Source organism: Cuculus canorus, chromosome 34 (assembly GCF_017976375.1).
Source record: "Cuculus canorus isolate bCucCan1 chromosome 34, bCucCan1.pri, whole genome shotgun sequence".
In the NCBI taxonomy this organism is placed as follows: Eukaryota; Metazoa; Chordata; class Aves; order Cuculiformes; family Cuculidae; genus Cuculus; species Cuculus canorus.
The window spans coordinates 299,342-315,759 of NC_071434.1; the positions used below are offsets into that span (position 1 = coordinate 299,342).

Here is a 16,418-nt window from a genome sequence, read left to right on the forward strand (position 1 = left end):
ATGAGCTGCCCCGAGCTCAGCCCGAGCCGCCGCCGCAGCGCGCAGGTAGGGCCGGGCGGGGGGGGGCCCAACTGCACCCCGGCCTGGACCCCCCTCGCACCCCGACCCTCAGCGCCCCTCGGTCCTGGAACCCCCCCTTCCATCCCGCATCCCCTCGATCCTGGAACCCCCCCCTATCCCGCATCCCCTCGGTCCTGGAACCCCCCGCACCCCGACCCGCAGCGCCCCCCGGTTTTAGACCCCCCCCTATCCCGCATCCCCTCGGTCCTGGACCCCCCCGCACCCCGACCCGCAGCGCCCCCCGGTTTTAGACCCCCCCTATCCCGCATCCCCTCGGTTCTGGACCCCCCCCCATCCCGCATCCCCTCGGTCCTGGAGCCCCCCGCACCCCGACCCTCAGCCCCCCCCGGTTTTAGACCCCCCCTATCCCGCATCCCCTCGGTTCTGGACCCCCCCATCCCGCATCCTCTCGGTCCTGGACCCCCCCGCACCCCGACCCTCAGCCCCCCCCGGTCCTGGACACCCCCAAACCCGCATCGCCTTAGTCCTGGACCATTCCCCCATCCCGCATCCCCTCGATCCTGGACCCCTTCCGCACCCCGACCCTCAGTCCCCCCCGAGTTCTGGACATCCCCCCCCCCCCCATCCCGCAATCCTGACCCGCAGCCCCCCCCCTCCCCGGTACCGCATCCCCAGTCCCGCATCACTCTCGGTCGCCCCACATTCCCCCCAACATTCCTTCCCCCCCCCATTCCTTCCCCCCCATTCCTGTCCCCCCATTCCTTCACCCCCATTCCTGTCCCCCCCCCAATTCCTGCTCCCCCATCCTCCCCAATCCTGTGTCCCCCCCCCCCCCCAGCTCTGCCGCAGACGCTCCGCAGCACCGCACTGCCCCCCCCAATTTCTCAGGGGTCCCCCCCACAATGTGTCCCCCCATTCCCAGTGTGTGTCCCCCCCTCCATCCCGAGGGCCCCAGCGCAGGGGGGGGGGGGCGGTCCGGCTGTTGATCCCCACTAAGAGCATTAACGGAGCCGCCGCGGGGGGGGGAGGGGGAGCTACGGAGAAGGGGGGGCACAATGAGAATGGGGGGACCCCCCTTGGGTAAGACCCCCCCAACAAGGGCATGGCCCCCCCCATGGGGAGAGGACCCCTCCAAAGGCATGGGATACACCCCCCCTCAAGGCTTGGGACCCCCCCTCAAAGCTTGGGACATCCCCACGAGGATAGGGACCCCCCCCTCAAGGCTTGGGACCCCCCCCTCAAAGCTTGGGACACCCCCACGAGGATAGGGACCCCCCCCTCAAGGTTTGGGACCCCCCCCTCAAAGCTTGGGACACCCCCACGAGGATAGGGCCCCCCCTCAGAGCTTGGGACACCCCCCCATGGGGACAGAACCCCTCAAGTGCAAGAGATTCCCCCCCCAAGGGCCTGGGATCACCCCCCCCAAAAATGGGGGGACACCCCCCCCCCGAAGATGAGAGTATGGGGGGTCCCGGGGGGGGTCATGGGGCCCCAGAGGCGATGGGGATGGGGGGGTTGAGGGGTTTTGGGGCCTCAGGGGTCCCTGGGGAGCATGGGGGGGGCGTTTGGGGGGGGGGCCTTAGAGGTTGGGGGGGGGTCTGTCCATCGGGGGGAGGGGGCGGCTTCTGGTTTTGGGGGGGTCCCTCCTGGTTTGAGGACTCTATCCTAGTTTGGGGGGGTCCCTCCTGTATTGGGGGGGCAGTTCCTGGGACAATGGGGGAGGGGTTTCTGGTTTTGGGGGGGTCCCTCCTGGTTTGAGGGCTCTGTCCTAGTTTGGGGGGGTCCCTCCTGTATTGGGGGGGCAGTTCCTGGGACAATGGGGGGGGTGGTTCTGGTTTTGGGGGGGGCCCTCCTGGTTTGAGGGCTCTGTCCTAGTTTGGGGGGGTCCCTCCTGTATTGGGGGGGGGCAGTTCCTGGGGCAATGGGGGGGGGGTGCTCCTTGTCCCTGTGTATGGATCCCATTCCAGGACCGCCCCCGCCTCCATGCTGTCCCCCCCCATTCCAGCACCCCTCCATAATTGCCCCCCCCCCCCCCAATTCCAGGACCCCCCCTCAATAACTGCTCCCCCTCTTCATTCTAGCCCCTCCCCTCCTTTCTAGCCCTTCCCCCCCATTCCAGCCCCCCCAATAACAGCCCCCTTCTCTCTCCCCCTCATTTCAGCCCCCCAATAACTGTCCCTTCTCTTCCCCCCATTCCAGCCCCCCCATTCCAGCCCCCCAATAACTGCCCCTTCTCTCTCTCCCCCCCATTCCAGCCCCCCATTTCAGCCCCCCAATAACTGCTCCTTCTCTCCCCCCATTCCAGCCCCCCCCAATAACTGCCCCTTCTCTTCCCCCCATTCCAGCCCCCCCCATTCCAGCCCCCCAATAACTGCCCCTCTCTCTCCCCCCCATTCCAGGCCCCCCATTTCAGCCCCCCAATAACTGCCCCCTCTGTCCTCTCCATTCCAGACCCCCCAATAACTGCCCCCTCTCTCTCCCCCCCATTCCAGACCCCCAATAATTGCCCCCCTCTCCCCCCCCATTCCAGCCCCCCAATAACTGCCCCCCCAATAACTGCCCCCTCTCTCTCTCCTCTCTCCATTCCAGCCCCCCAATAACTGCCCCCCCAATAACTGTCCCTTCTCTTCCCCCCATTCCAGCCCCCCAATAACGGCCCCCCCCCCAATAACTGCCCCCTCTCTCTCCTCTCTCCGTTCCAGGCCCCCCCCCCGGTGACCAGCAGCCCCCCCTCCCCGCCGCCATGCTGTCCCCCCCCCCTTACGACCCCCTGGATCTGCCTCGCCCCCCCTGCGATGTCAACAACCGGTGGGAGGGGGGCGACGAGGAGGAGGAGGGCAGCGACCCCGAAGGCAGCTCCGCTCGGCGCTTCGAGCGCTCCCGCATCAAAGCCCTGGCGGGTACGGAGGGGGCACCCCCAAAATGGGGGGGACCCCCAAAACGAGGGAGGAGTGGGGAGGGGGGGACCCAAAAAACGGGGAGGGAATGGGGTGGGAAGGGGAGCCCTGAAATGGGGGGGGGGGAACCTAAATATTGGGGAGGGGGGAGGAATGGGGGACCCCAAAAATGAGGGGGACACCTAAAAAAGGGGGACCCCAAAGATAGGGATGGAATGGGATGGGGAGGGGACCCCAAAGATGGGGAGGGGACCCCAAAAATGGGGAGGGATGGGGTGGGAAGGGGAGCCCGAAATGGGGGGGAAAACCTAAATATTGAGGAGGGTGGAATGGGGGAGGAATGGGGGACCCTAAAAATGAGGGGGACACCTAAAAAAGGGGGACCCTAAAAACGGGTGAGGGGGATCCCAAAGATGGGGGAGGAATGGGATGGAGATGGGACCCCAAAGATGGGGAGGGGACCCCAAAAATGGGGAGGGATGGCATGAGGAGGGCAGGAATGGGGGAGGAATGGGGGACCCCAAAAATGGGGAGGGGGACCCCAAAGATGGGGGAGGAAGGGGATGGGGACCCTAAAAATGGGGAGAAGGACCCTAAAAACAGGGGAGGGGCTCCCCAACAATGGGAGAGGAATGGGATGGGGATGCCAGAAATGGGAAAGGATCCTGAAAATGGGGGGGGACCCAGAAACGGGAGGAATGGGGACCCCAAAAATGGGGGGAGGATGGGATATGGAAGGGGACCTCAAAAATGGTGGAGAGATGGGATGGGGGACCCCAACAATGGGAGAGGGGGACCCTGAAAATAGAGACAGACACCCCAAAATGGGGGAGGAATGGGATGGAGGGGAGGCAGGAATGGGAGAGGAAAGGGAGAGATGAAAAATGGGGGGGGACACCCCAAAATGAGGGAGGAATGGGATGGGGAGGGGGACCCCAAAAAACAGGGAGGGGGACCCAAAAATGAGGGAGGAATGGGGGCACTCAAAAATGGGGGACACACAGAAATAGGGGAGGAATGGGGGACACCGAAAACATCGAGAAAGGAATCAAGGGAAAAAGGTGGGAAAGGTGGAAATGGAGGGAAGGGCACCCCGAAAATGGGGGGGACCCCAAAAGTGGGGGGGGTGGAAATGGGGAGGGCACCCCCAAATTGGGGAGAAATGGATAGGGAGGAGCTGGGAATGGGGGAGGGGGGGTCAAAAATGGAGAGGGGAGGAATGGGGGACCCCAATAAAGGGGGAAAAAGGGAAAATGGCAGGAGAGGGGGGAAAGGGTTGAGGGGGGGAAAAGGGGTGAGGTGGGAAAAGGGGTGAAGTGGGAGAGGGGAAAGGTGGGAAAAGGGGTGAAGTGGGAGAGGGGAAAGGGAAAGGGATGAGGCAGAAAAGGCGGGAAAAGCCTGAGGCAAAAAAGGCGGGAAAAGCTTGAGGCAGAAAAGGCGGGAAAAGCTTGAGGCAGAAAAGGCGGGAAAAGTGTGAGGTGGAAAAGGCGGGAAAAGGGGTGAGGTGGGAGGCAGAAAAAGTGGGAAAGGGGTGAGGCGGGAAAGGCGGGAAAGGGAGAAAGGGATGAAGTGGGAAAGGGGTGAGGTGGAAAAGGCGGGAAAGGGGAAAAGGGATGAGGGGGGAAAGGAAAAAAGGTGGGAAAGGAGAGGGACAGGAAAGGGGTGAGGCAGAGAACGCGGGAAAGGGAAAAAGTGGGAAAGGAGTGAGGCGGGAAACGCTGGAAAGGGTGAAGGGGTGGGGTGGAAAAGGGAAAAGGTGGGAAAGGGGTGAGGCAGGAGAGGTGGAAAAGGGAAAAGGTGGGAAAGGGGAAAAGGCGGGAAAGGGGTGAGGGAAAAAAGGCGGGAAAAGAGTGAAGAGGGAAAGGGAAAAGGAAGGAAAGGGGAGAGGTAGAAAAAGGAAAAGGTGGGAATCGAGGGGAAAAGGTGGGAATCAAGGGGAAAAGGGGGAAGGGTGTGGGTCAAGGGAAGGGCGCCTTGAAAACAGGGGAGGACCCCAAAAAAGAGGGGTGTGGGGATGGGGAGGGGATGGGAATGGGGAGGGCCCCCTCTGGGAATGGGGAGGGCCCTCCCAGACTCTGGGAATGGGGAGGGCCACCCCAAAATGGGAGAGGAATGGGGAGGGGCAGTCGCTGGAAAAAAGAGGGGGGCACAAAAATGGGGGGGGGGCTGTGAAGGAAGAGGCCCCCAAAATAAAGGGAAAATGGGGGGGGGAGAGGGACTCTGGAATGGAGGGGGGGGGAAAAATGGGAGGGTGAAGGAGGGGGACCTGAAATGGAGGAGAAATAGTGGGTGGTGGGAAGAGGGGAGACCCCAAAATGGGGGGGAAGAGAACTGTCGGGCGGTGTTTTATGCACACGCACGTGCACATACACGCAGCCACGTACGCTCTCGCATGCACACAGCGTCACGCGTGCACTGCTTCACCCGCACACGCGTGCTCACACGCAGCCTCACCTGCACACGCGTGCTCACACACACCTGCGCGTGCACACGCTCATACACGTGTGCGCACACCCACCCACGCTCACGCATGCGTGTTCGCTCCCACCCTGCGCGTCCTGGTGCCACCCTCGCTCACTGGGTTCCCAGGAGCCTCCCCGAAACCGCCTACCCCCCTGGCACCCCAAAACTGCCCCACCCCGCACCCCAAAACTGCCCCACCCTGCACCCTGAAACCACTGCCCTTCCTCCATGACTCCCGATACCCCCTTATGCCCTCCAAAACCCGCAATTCCCTCTCAATTCCCCTCTGTGACCCCCAAACCCCCCGATTCCCCCTTATGCCACCCTAATCCCCCCAATTTCCTCCCAATCCCACTTTATTCCCCCCAATTTTCTCCCAATCCCCCTTTATCACCCCCAATTTCCTCCCAATCCCCCTTTATTCCCCCCAATTTCCTCCCAATCCCCCTTTATCCCCCCCAATCCCTCTCTATGACCCCCAAACTCCCCAATCCCCCCCCCAATCCCCCTCCATGACCCCCAATCTCCCCAATTTCCCCCCTTATGGCCCCCTCAAACCTCCTAATTCTCCCCTCAATCCCCCCTTATGACCCCCAACCTTCCAATCCCCCCCTTAAGACCCCCCCAATCCCCCGATTCCCCCTCCCAGTCTCCCCTTATGGCCCCCCCAAACCCCCAGTCCCTCTCCGTGACCCCCAAACCCCCCCCAATATCCCCTCCAACCCCCCCTTATCTCCCCCCTGGGACCCCCCGTGCTCCCCCCAATCCTCTTACCTCTAATCCGGTGCCGGGCACGGCTGGCGCGGGGGCTGAGCCCCCCCCCCAAATCCCCCCACATCGAGGGGGGCAGGGCGACACCTGGGACCGTGAGGCTGGGGGGGGCTGGAGGGGGCCGGGGACCCCAGAACTCCTGGCTGGGCTGGGGAGGGCCTGGCACCCCACTTCTGGCTGGGGGAGGTATCTTGGGTGGGGAATGCGTGTCCCTGGCTGGGTTTTGGGGTCCCTGGTTCGGTTTTGGGGTCCCTGGCCAGGTTTGGGAGGTCTCCTGTTGGCTTGGGGGGCTCTGTTGATGTTCATAGCTGGGTTTTGGGGTACCTGGAAAGGGTTCGTGGGGCTTCCTGACTGGTTTTAGGGTCTCTGGTGGGTTTGGGGGGTCCCTGCAGGGGCTCCTTCCCCGATTTAGGGGTCCGTTGTGAATTTGGGGGGGTTCCTGGTAGGTTGAGGGTCTCTGTTGAGATTCATGGCCAGCTTTTAGGGGTCCCTGGCCCCGTTTGAAGGTTTTGGTGTCCCCCCTCTTTGGTGGTCTGGGGGTTCCTGGCAGGTTCCTCATAGGTTCTTTGTGGGCTGGAAATCTTTGGCTGGGTTCGGGGTGTCCGTGACTGGTTTTGGGGTTCCTGCCTGGGTCTCCCCGCCTGGTTTTTGGGGTCTCGCCAACCCTGAACCCCCCCCGTTCTTTGGCAGACGAACGTGAGGCGGTGCAGAAGAAGACCTTCACCAAGTGGGTGAACTCACACCTGGCGCGTGGGACCTGCCGCCTCACCGACCTCTACAGCGACTTGCGCGATGGGCGCCTGCTGCTGCGCCTGCTCGAGGTGCTCTCGGGGGAGCAGCTGGTGAGTGGGGGACCCCCAAAAACACCCCCTGGCACCCCTATTCCCAGCACCCCATTCTCTGGGAACTCCAGGACCCCTATTCCCAGGACTCCGATTGTCTGGGATCTTCAGGACCCCTATACCCAGCACTCCCATTCTTGCGTCCCCATCCCTGGGATCCTCAAGACCCCCCCTTTCCCAGGACCCCAATTTCGAGGACCCCTATTCTCCGGGATCCCCAGGACTCTCATTCCCGGGACCCCAATTCCCACGACACTCATTTCCGAGACCTCCATTCCCAGGGCCCCCATTCTTGGGTCCCGCAGGACCCTCATTCCCAGGGCCCCTATTCCCAGGACACCATCCCCTGGGATCCCCAGGACCCTCATTCCTGAGACCCCAGATTCCAGAATCCTCATTCCCGAGAGCCCCATCCTCTGGGATCCCCAGAACCACCCTTTCCTGGGACCCCAATTTCCAGGACCTCCATTCTGTGGTGTCCCATTCTTGGGTCCCCCAGGACCCCCATTCTCTGGGATCCTCAGGACCCTCCATTCCCAGGACCCCGATCCCAAGATCCCCAGTTTTCAGCACCCCCATTCCCAGGACCCCCATCCTCTGGGTTCCCCAGGACCCTGATTTCCAGCACCGCCATTCCCAGGACCTCCATCCTCTGGGTTCCCCAGGACCCCGATTTCCAGCACCGCCATTCCCAGGACCTCCATCCTCTGGGTTCCCCAGGACCCCGATTTCCAGCACCCCCATTCCCAGGACCTCCACCCTCTGGGTTCCCCAGGACCCCGATTTCCAGCACCCCCATTCCCAGGACCTCCATCCTCTGGGTTCCCCAGGACCCCGATTTCCAGCACCCCCATTCCCAGGACCCCCATCCTCTGGGTTCCCCAGGACCCCGATTTCCAGCACCATCCATTCCCAGGACCCCCATCCTCTGGGTTCCCCAGGACCCCGATTTCCAGCACCATCCATTCCCAGGACCCCCATCCTCTGGGTTCCCCAGGACCCCGATTTCCAGCACCCCCATTCCCAGGACCCCCATCCCCTGGGTTCCCCAGGACCCCGATTTCCAGCACCCCCATTCCCAGGACCCCCATCCTCTGAGTTCCCCAGGACCCTGATTTCCAGCACCCCCATTCCCAGGACCTCCATCCTCTGGGGTCCCCAGGCCCCCGATTTCCAGCACCCCCATTCCCAGGACCTCCATCCTCTGGGGTCCCCAGGACCCCGATTTCCAGCACCCCCATTCCCAGGACCTCCATCCTCTGGGTTCCCCAGGATCCCGATTCCCAGCACCCCCATTTCCAGGACCTCCATCCTCTGGGTTCCCCAGGACCCCGATTTCCAGCACCCCCATTCCCAGGACCCCCATCCTCTGAGTTCCCCAGGACCCCGATTTCCAGCACCCCCATTCCCAGGGCCCCCATCCCCCCAAGTTCCCAGCGTTCTACCCATGACAGCCCCGATTTTGGCACAGCCGAAGCCGACAAAGGGCCGAATGCGGATCCACTGCCTGGAGAACGTGGAGAAGGCGCTGCAGTTCCTGAAGGAGCAGCGCGTACACCTCGAGAACGTCGGCTCCCACGACATCGTGGACGGCAACCACCGCCTCACGCTCGGCCTGGTCTGGACCATCATCCTACGCTTCCAGGTGCTGCTTCGGAATCTGCTCCGGGGAATCTGGAATCTGCTCCGCCATCTGCCCCAGGCAGCTGGATTTTGCCCCAGGGATCCGGAATCTGCTCCAGGGATCCAAGATATGTTCTGGATCTGCTCCAAGGGGCTGGAATCTGCCCCAGGGATCCTGGATTTGCTCTGGGGGTCTGGAATCTGCCCCAGGGATCCTGGAATCTGCCCTGGGGATCCAGAATATGCCTCCAGTGATCCAGAATCTGCCCTAGGGGTCTGGAATCTGCCCCGAGGAGATGGAATCTGCTCTGCTTTCTGCCCCGGGGAATCCAGGATCCACTCTGGATCTGCCCTGGGGATCCAGGATCTGCTTCAGGATCTGCCCTAGGAATCCAGGATCCAATCTGGATCTGCCCTGGGGATCCAGGATCTGCTTCAGGATCTGCCCTAGGAATCCAGGATCCAATCTGGATCTGCCCTGGGGATCCAGGATCTGCTTCAGGATCTGCCCTAGGAATCCAGGATCCAATCTGGATCCGCCCTGGGGATCCAGGATCTGCTTCAGGATCTGCCCTAGGAATCCAGGATCCAATCTGGATCTGCCCTGGGGATCCAGGATCTGCTTCAGGATCTGCCCTAGGAATCCAGGATCCAATCTGGATCCGCCCTGGGGATCCAGAATCTGCTTCAGGATCTGCCCTAGGAATCCAGGATCCAATCTGGATCTGCTCCGGGGGTCCCAGAATCTGCTCTGGGCATTTGGAATCTGTCCTGGAGATTGTTAGGATCTGCCCCAGAGGTCCAGAATCTGTCTTGGGGGCCCAAGATCTGCTCCGGAGGCCTGGGATTGGTACTGGAGATCCCAGAATCTGCCCCAGGGATCATAGGATCTGCCCCAGGGATCCCAGGATCTGTTCCAGGGGTCTGGAATCTGTCCTGGAGGTCCCAGGATCTGCCCCGGGAGTTTGGAATGGGCCCCAGGGGTTCCCCTTACCCTGTGCTGCCCCCCCCAGATCCAGGACATCAGCGTGGAAACTGAGGACAACCGGGAGAAGAAATCGGCCAAGGACGCGCTGCTGCTCTGGTGCCAGATGAAAACAGCGGGGTGAGCGGCAGGGGGATCGGAGAGGTCCTGGGGGGCTCGGAGGGGGTTCTGGGGGCTCCTGGAGGGTCTTGGGTGGGTTCTGAGGGATCTGGGGGATCTTGCGGGGCTTTTGAGACGTCCTGGAAGGCTCTGAGGGGCTTTTGGGGGGCTCTGGGGGCTCCTGGAGGGTCCTGGGAGGGTTCTGAGGGATCTGGGAGGTCTTGTGGGGCTTTTGAGATGTCCTGGAAGGCTCTGAGGGGGCTTTTGGGGTGTTTTGGGGGACTTTTGGGGATCCTGGGGGCTCCAGGAGGCTGTTGGGAGGGTTCTGAGGGATCCAGGGGGTCTTGTGGGGCTTTTGAGATGTCCTGGAAGGCTCTGAGGGGGCTTTTGGGGGGTTTGGGGGGCTCCTGGAGGGTCTTGGGAGGGTTCTGAGGGATCTGGGAGGTCTTGCGGGGCTTTTGAGATGTCCTGGAAGGCTCTGAGGGGGGTTTTGGGGGCTCCTGGAGGATCCTGAGGGATCTGGGGGTTCTTGTGGGGCTTTTGAGATGTCCTGGAAGGTTCTGAGGAGGCTTTTGGGGGGTTTTGGGGGACTTTTGGGGGTCCTGGGGGCTCCTGGAGGGTGTTGGGTGGGTTCTGAGGGATCCAGGGGGTCTTGCGGGGCTTTTGAGATGTCCTGGAAGGCTCTGAGGGGGTTCTGGGGGCTCCTGGAGGGTCTTGGGAGGGATCTGTGGGGTCTTGCGGGGCTTTTGAGATGTCCTTGAAGGCTCTGAGGGGGCTTTTGGGGGTTCTGGGGGCTCCTGGAGGGTTTTGGGAGGTTCTAAGGGGGTCTGGGAGGTTCTGAGGGGGCTTTTGGGGAGTTCTAGGGGTTCCGGGGGGTGTGTGTGTCCATCTGACCCCCCCCTCCTGCCCCAGGTACCCAAATGTGAACGTGCACAACTTCACGACGAGCTGGCGGGACGGGCTGGCCTTCAACGCCATCATCCACAAGCACCGGTGCGGCCGTGGGGCACGACGTGGGGCAGGGGGCCGTGGGGCAGGGCGCCGTGGGGCACGACGTGGGGCAGGGGGCCGTGGGGCAGGGCGCCGTGGGGCACGATGTGGGGCAGGGGGCCGTGGGGCAGGGCGCCGTGGGGCACACAGTAACGTCTGCGTGGGTGGTGGGATGCAGGACATAAGATCTGAGGGGGAGATGTGGGACATGGGGTGCAGCACACGGAGCATGGGTCGGAGCTGTGGGGCAGGATGTGGGGCTGAGGGTGAGGGCCGTGGAGTGTGTGGCGATGTCTGTGTGGGATGGGGAGGTAGGACGTGGGGTGCAGTAGATGGGGCAGATGATGGAGCTGTGGGGCAGGATGTGGGGCTGAGTCTCGCCCGCTGCCCAGGCCGGACCTGGTGGACATGGACGCCCTGCGACGCTGCAACGCCCACTACAACCTCCAAAGCGCCTTCAACCTGGCCGAGCGGGAGCTGGGCCTCACCAAGCTCCTGGATCCCGAGGGTACGGAGCGGGCGAGATGTGTGGGGCGATGTGGGGCGAGGTGTGGGGCAGGGCTGACCTCCAGCCTCTGCTCTCGCAGATGTCAACGTGGATCAGCCGGATGAGAAGTCCATCATCACCTACGTGGCCACCTTCTACCACTACTTCTCCAAGATGAAAGCGTTGGCGGTGGAGGGGAAGCGTGTGGGGAAGGTGGGGATGGGATTATGGGATGGGACAACATGGATGGGGTGGGGTGGGATGGGACAACGTGGATGAGGTGGGGTGGGGTGGGATGGGACAACGTGGATGGGATGGGATGGGATGGGATGGGATGGGGTGGGATGGGACAATGTGGATGGGATGGGGTGAGGTGGGATGGGACAACGTGGATGGGATGGGATGGGATGGGGTGGGATGGGACAACGTGCATGGGATGGGGTGGGGTGGGATGGGACAACGTGGATGGGATGGGGTGGGGTGGGATGGGACAACGTGGATGGGATGGGGTGAGGTGGGATGGGACAACGTGGATGAGGTGGGGTGGGATGGGACAACGTGGATGGGGTGAGGTGGGATGGGACAATGTGGATGAGGTGAGGTGGGGTGGGATGGGACAACGTGGATGGGATGGGGTGGGGTGGGATGAGACAACGTGGATGAGGTGGGGTGGGATGGGACAACGTGGATGGGGTGGGGTGAGGTGGGATGGGACAACGTGGATGGGGTGGGGTGGGATGGGACAACGTGGATGTGGTGGGGTGGGATGGGACAACGTGGATGGGGTGAGGTGGGATGGGACAACGTGGATGGGGTGAGGTGTGGTGGGATGGGACAAAGTGGATGAGGTGGGGTGGGATGGGACAACGTGGATGGGATGGGGTGAGGTGGGATGGGACAACGTGGACGGGATGGGAATGGATGGGGCGAGATGGGGTTGGACAACATGGATGAGATGGGGATGGGATGGGAAAGGAAGATGCGTAGGATGGATGGGATGGGATGGGATGGACGGAGCCGGGCTGAGGCTGTGTCGTGCCGCAGGTGCTGGATGCGGCGCGGGCGGCCGAGGCGCTGGTGGGGCGATATGAAGCACTGGCCGGGGAGCTGCTGGCCTGGATCGCCCGCACCATCCTCGTCCTGAAGGACCGGCGCCTGGCGCAGGCGCTGCCCGGCGTCCGCAACCAACTGCAGGCCTTCAGCGCCTACCGCACCGTCGAGAAGCCACCCAAGTGAGACTCCGTTCTGTCTTAATCTTCATCCCATCTCATCTCATCCCAGTCTCCATCTTCATCCCATGCCAATCCCCATCCCCATCTTCATCCCCATCCCCATCTTCATCCCCATCCCCACCTTCATCCCCATCCCCACCTTCATCCCCATCCCCATTCCCATCCCCATCCCCTTCTCCATTCAATTTCCATCCCAATCTCCATCCCATCCCAGTCTTCACCTCCATCCCAATCTCCATCCCATCCCGTGCTCATTGGCGCCGTCTCTGCCATCCCCAGATTCATGGAGAAAGGGAATCTGGAGGTGCTGCTGTTCAGCGTTCAGAGCCGGATGCGGAGCAACAATCAGAAGGTCTACGTCCCCCGGGAAGGGCGGCTCATCTCTGACATCAACAAGGTGGGACGGGAACGGGATGAGGATGGAGATGGGATGGTCCTGGTGCCACGGTCTCTGAGCTGGGATCCATCCCACCAGGCGTGGGAGCAGCTGGAGAAGGCAGAGCACGAGCGGGAGCTGGCGCTGCGCACCGAGCTGATCCGGCAGGAGAAGTTGGAGCAGTTGGCAGCGCGGTTCGACCGCAAAGCAGCCATGAGGGAGACGTGGCTGAGCGAGAACCAGCGCCTGGTGGCCCAGGTGAACCTCAAAGACCTCCCACTGCCCCCCATCCAGGGATAGCGGGGTCTGGGGGTACCACTCCATGGGGTTTGAGGGTCCTGATCCCACCACCATCCATGCTGGGAGCGGAGGGGTTTGGGGGTCCCCACTCCATGGGGGTTGAAGGTCCTGATCCCACCACCATCGACGCTGGGAGCGGAGGGGTTTGGGGGTCCCCACTCTATGGGGTTGAAGGTCCTGATCCCACCACCATCCACGCTGGGAGCGGAGGGGTTTGGGGGTCTCCACTCCATGGGGTTGAAGGTCCTGATCCCACCACCATCGACGCTGGAGCGGAGGGGTTTGGGGGTCCCCACTCCGTGGGGTTGAAGGTCCTGATCCCACCACCATCCACGCTGGGAGCGGAGGGGTTTGGGGGTCCCCACTCCATGGGGTTGAAAGTCCTGATCCCACCACCATCCACGCTGGGAGCGGAGGGGTTTGGGGGTCCCCACTCCAAGGGATTTGGGGCCCTCATCTCAGGGATCCAGGGGTCCCCATTCCGAAGGGTTTGAGGTCCCCTGCACTGGGGAGTTTGCAGATCCCCACCACCCCAAGGACCTGTGGGTTTTGGGGATCCCTGCTTTGTGGGTTTGGGGGTCCAACTCAGAGGGTTTTGTGGTCGCAGGACAACTTTGGGACAGAGATGTCAGCGGTGGAGGCAGCGGTGCGGAAGCACGAGGCCATCGAGACGGACATCGAGGCGTACAGCGAGCGCGTGCAGGCGGTGAGCGCGGTGGCGGCCGAGCTGCAGGCCGAGCGTTACCACGACCTCGCCCGCGTCCTGGCGCGTCGAGACAACGTCGTGCGCCTCTGGGATTCCCTGCGAGCTGCGGTGGCCGCGCGTCGCGAGCGCCTGCTGCTGCACCTCGAGCTGCAGAGGATGTTGCGCGACCTCGAGCACCTCATGGGCTGGATGGGCGAGATGGAGGTCAGGGGCACCGAGGGGGTTGGGGGGGGCTGTAGGGAGGGAGGGGCTCCCCAAAATCCTTCGGACTGGGGATCCCCAAACCCCGAGGGTCCTGGGATGGGAGAGTAGAGAGGGAGCGGGACCTGCAAAACCCTGGAAGTGGGACCCCCAGACCCCTCGGGTCCTGGGGTGGGGGACAGTGGGAAGTGGGACCCCCAAACCCCTCGGGTCCTGGAATGGGGGGCAGTGGAAAGCAGGACCCCTAAATCCCTCAAGTCCTGGAATGGGGGGCAGTGGGGAGTGGGACCCCTAAATCCCTCAAGTCCTGGGATGGGGGACAGTGGGGAGTGGGACCCCTAAATCCCTTAAGTCCTGGAATGGGGGACAGTGGGAAGTGGGACCCCTAAATCCCTCAAGTCCTGGAATGGGGGGCAGTGGGAAGTGGGACCCCTAAATCCCTCAAGTCCTGGAATGGGGGGCAGTGGGAAGTGGGACCCCCAAACCCTTTGGGTCCCTGGGATGGGGGGTGATGGGGGTGGGATCACAAAATCCTTCCGACTGGGGACCCCCAACCTCCTTGGGTCCTGGGATGGGGGGCACTTGGGACCCCCAAGCCCCTTGGAGTGGGACCCCAAACCCCTAAGATCTGTGGGGTTGGGGGTCATGGGTGTGGGACCCCCAAACTCTTTGGGTCCTGGGATTTGGGGTAGAGGGGAGTGAGACCCTCAAATCCCTTGGAGCGGGCCCCCCAAAACCCGGATTCCCCAGGGTGGGTTCTGCCTGGGGGTGCAGTAGGACCCCCCCCAAACCCCGTGCCCCCCTGTTGCGGGCGCTGCAGGCGCGGTTGCAGTCGCAGGACCTGGGGAAGCACCTGCTGGGGGTGGATGCGCTGCTGCAGCTGCAGGCGCTGCTCGAGGCTGACGTGGCGGCGCAGGCAGAGCGCGTGCGGGCCGTGGGCGCTGCGGCCAGGAGGTTCGCTGGCAGCGGACAGGGTGAGCACCCCAAAAACCCAGGGCACCCCGAAACCTGGGGCACCTCGAAACCCTGGGACTCCTTGAAACCCAGGGTATCCCAAACCCCCCCCGGGGCAACCCTAAAACCTCCAGGGCACCCCAAACCCTTTGAGTTTCCCTTGCACCCCCAGATCCCTGCGATATCCCCTGAACCCCCAAACCCCAAGATGCCACCCCTGAACCCCCAAAACTCCACTTTGGACTCGCCGGCATTCCCTCAGGCTACCAGCCCTGTGACCCGGCGGTGGTGCGGGAGCGTGTGGCGACGCTGGAGCTGCGATACCGTGAGCTGGTGGAGCTGGCAAGCCGGCGCCGCGCTCGCCTGGAGGAATCCCGCCGCTTCTGGAAGTTCTTCTGGGATACGGGCGAGGAGGAGGCTTGGATGCGGGAGCAGGAACGCCTTCTCTCCTCCGAAGACGTCGGCCGCGACCTCACCAGCTCCCTGCGCCTGCTGAGTCAGCACGACGCCTTCCGCGGGGAGCTGAGCGGGCGTGCGGGGCCGCTGGAGCACGCGCTGGCCCAAGGCCGGGCGTTGGTAGCCGAAGGCCGGTTGGGAGCCACCGAAGTAGCCGAACGGATCCGCGAGCTGGAAGAACGATGGCGAGCGCTGAGTGAGTCGGCAAGCCAACGTGAACGCCGCTTGCGCGAAGCCGTCGGCTTCTTCCAGTTCCAAGCGGAGGCGGCGGATACGGAAGCGTGGTTGGAAGACGCTTTGCGTTTGGTGTCCAGCCCGGAGCTCGGCCACGATGAGTATTCCACGCGCAGCCTGGCGCGGCAGCACCTCGAGCTGCAGGAGGAGGTGAGGAGCCACCGCCGCACCATGGACGCGCTCCACGAGCAGGCCAAGTCTTTGCCTCCCACCTTCGCCAACGTTCCTGGCGTTGCCTCCCGGCTGCCGGCGCTGGAAGGGCGTTACCAGGAGCTGGCAGCGCGCGCCGAACGCCGGCGGCAGGAGCTGCAGGACGCGCTCAGCCTCTACACCATGCGGAGCGAGGCGGACGCTTGCGGGCTCTGGGTGGGTGAGAAGGAGCAGTGGCTCCACGCCATGGACATCCCGGAGAAGCTGGAGGACCTGGAAGTGGTGCAGCAGCGGTGAGCGCGGGAAGCGGAGCCGTACGGCACGGCTTATCCCAGCCGGCGCTGAGCTCTCGATCCCTTGTCCACAGGTTCGAGACGTTGGAGCCGGAGATGAACAACCTGGCGTCCCGCGTGGCTGCCGTCAACCGGATCGCGGATCAGCTCCTGGCCACCGACCAGCGGAACCAGGAGAGCATCCGGGCCACGCGCGAGCAGCTCAACACCAGGTGGGACCGGGAGCTGCCGGATGGAACCAGGATGGGGGATTCCAGGCAGGGATGGGTCCTCCAGGCAGAGATGTTCCTGGCACCGTGGTGCTTCAGGCTTTGATGGGTTCTCCAAGCAGGGGTTCT

General features: G+C 63.3%; 1 protein-coding gene across 2 annotated transcripts in view; it reads left to right on the forward strand.

The window, feature by feature from the left end:
• Positions 1–2,764: 2,764 nt before the first annotated feature.
• The window catches only part of SPTBN2 (spectrin beta, non-erythrocytic 2), a 34,427-nt gene continuing 20,773 nt past the window's right edge, over positions 2,765–16,418 (forward strand). For both annotated transcript variants that reach the window (XM_054052556.1, XM_054052557.1), the window contains exons 1-14: positions 2,765–2,921; positions 6,843–6,994; positions 8,466–8,639; positions 9,631–9,722; positions 10,614–10,694; positions 11,084–11,199; positions 11,279–11,391; positions 12,223–12,410; positions 12,690–12,807; positions 12,886–13,044; positions 13,694–13,996; positions 14,814–14,967; positions 15,210–16,080; positions 16,155–16,292. In XM_054052556.1, the coding sequence (XP_053908531.1) occupies positions 2,765–2,921; positions 6,843–6,994; positions 8,466–8,639; positions 9,631–9,722; positions 10,614–10,694; positions 11,084–11,199; positions 11,279–11,391; positions 12,223–12,410; positions 12,690–12,807; positions 12,886–13,044; positions 13,694–13,996; positions 14,814–14,967; positions 15,210–16,080; positions 16,155–16,292 (2,816 nt within the window). The remainder of the gene's footprint in view (positions 2,922–6,842; positions 6,995–8,465; positions 8,640–9,630; positions 9,723–10,613; positions 10,695–11,083; positions 11,200–11,278; positions 11,392–12,222; positions 12,411–12,689; positions 12,808–12,885; positions 13,045–13,693; positions 13,997–14,813; positions 14,968–15,209; positions 16,081–16,154; positions 16,293–16,418) is intronic.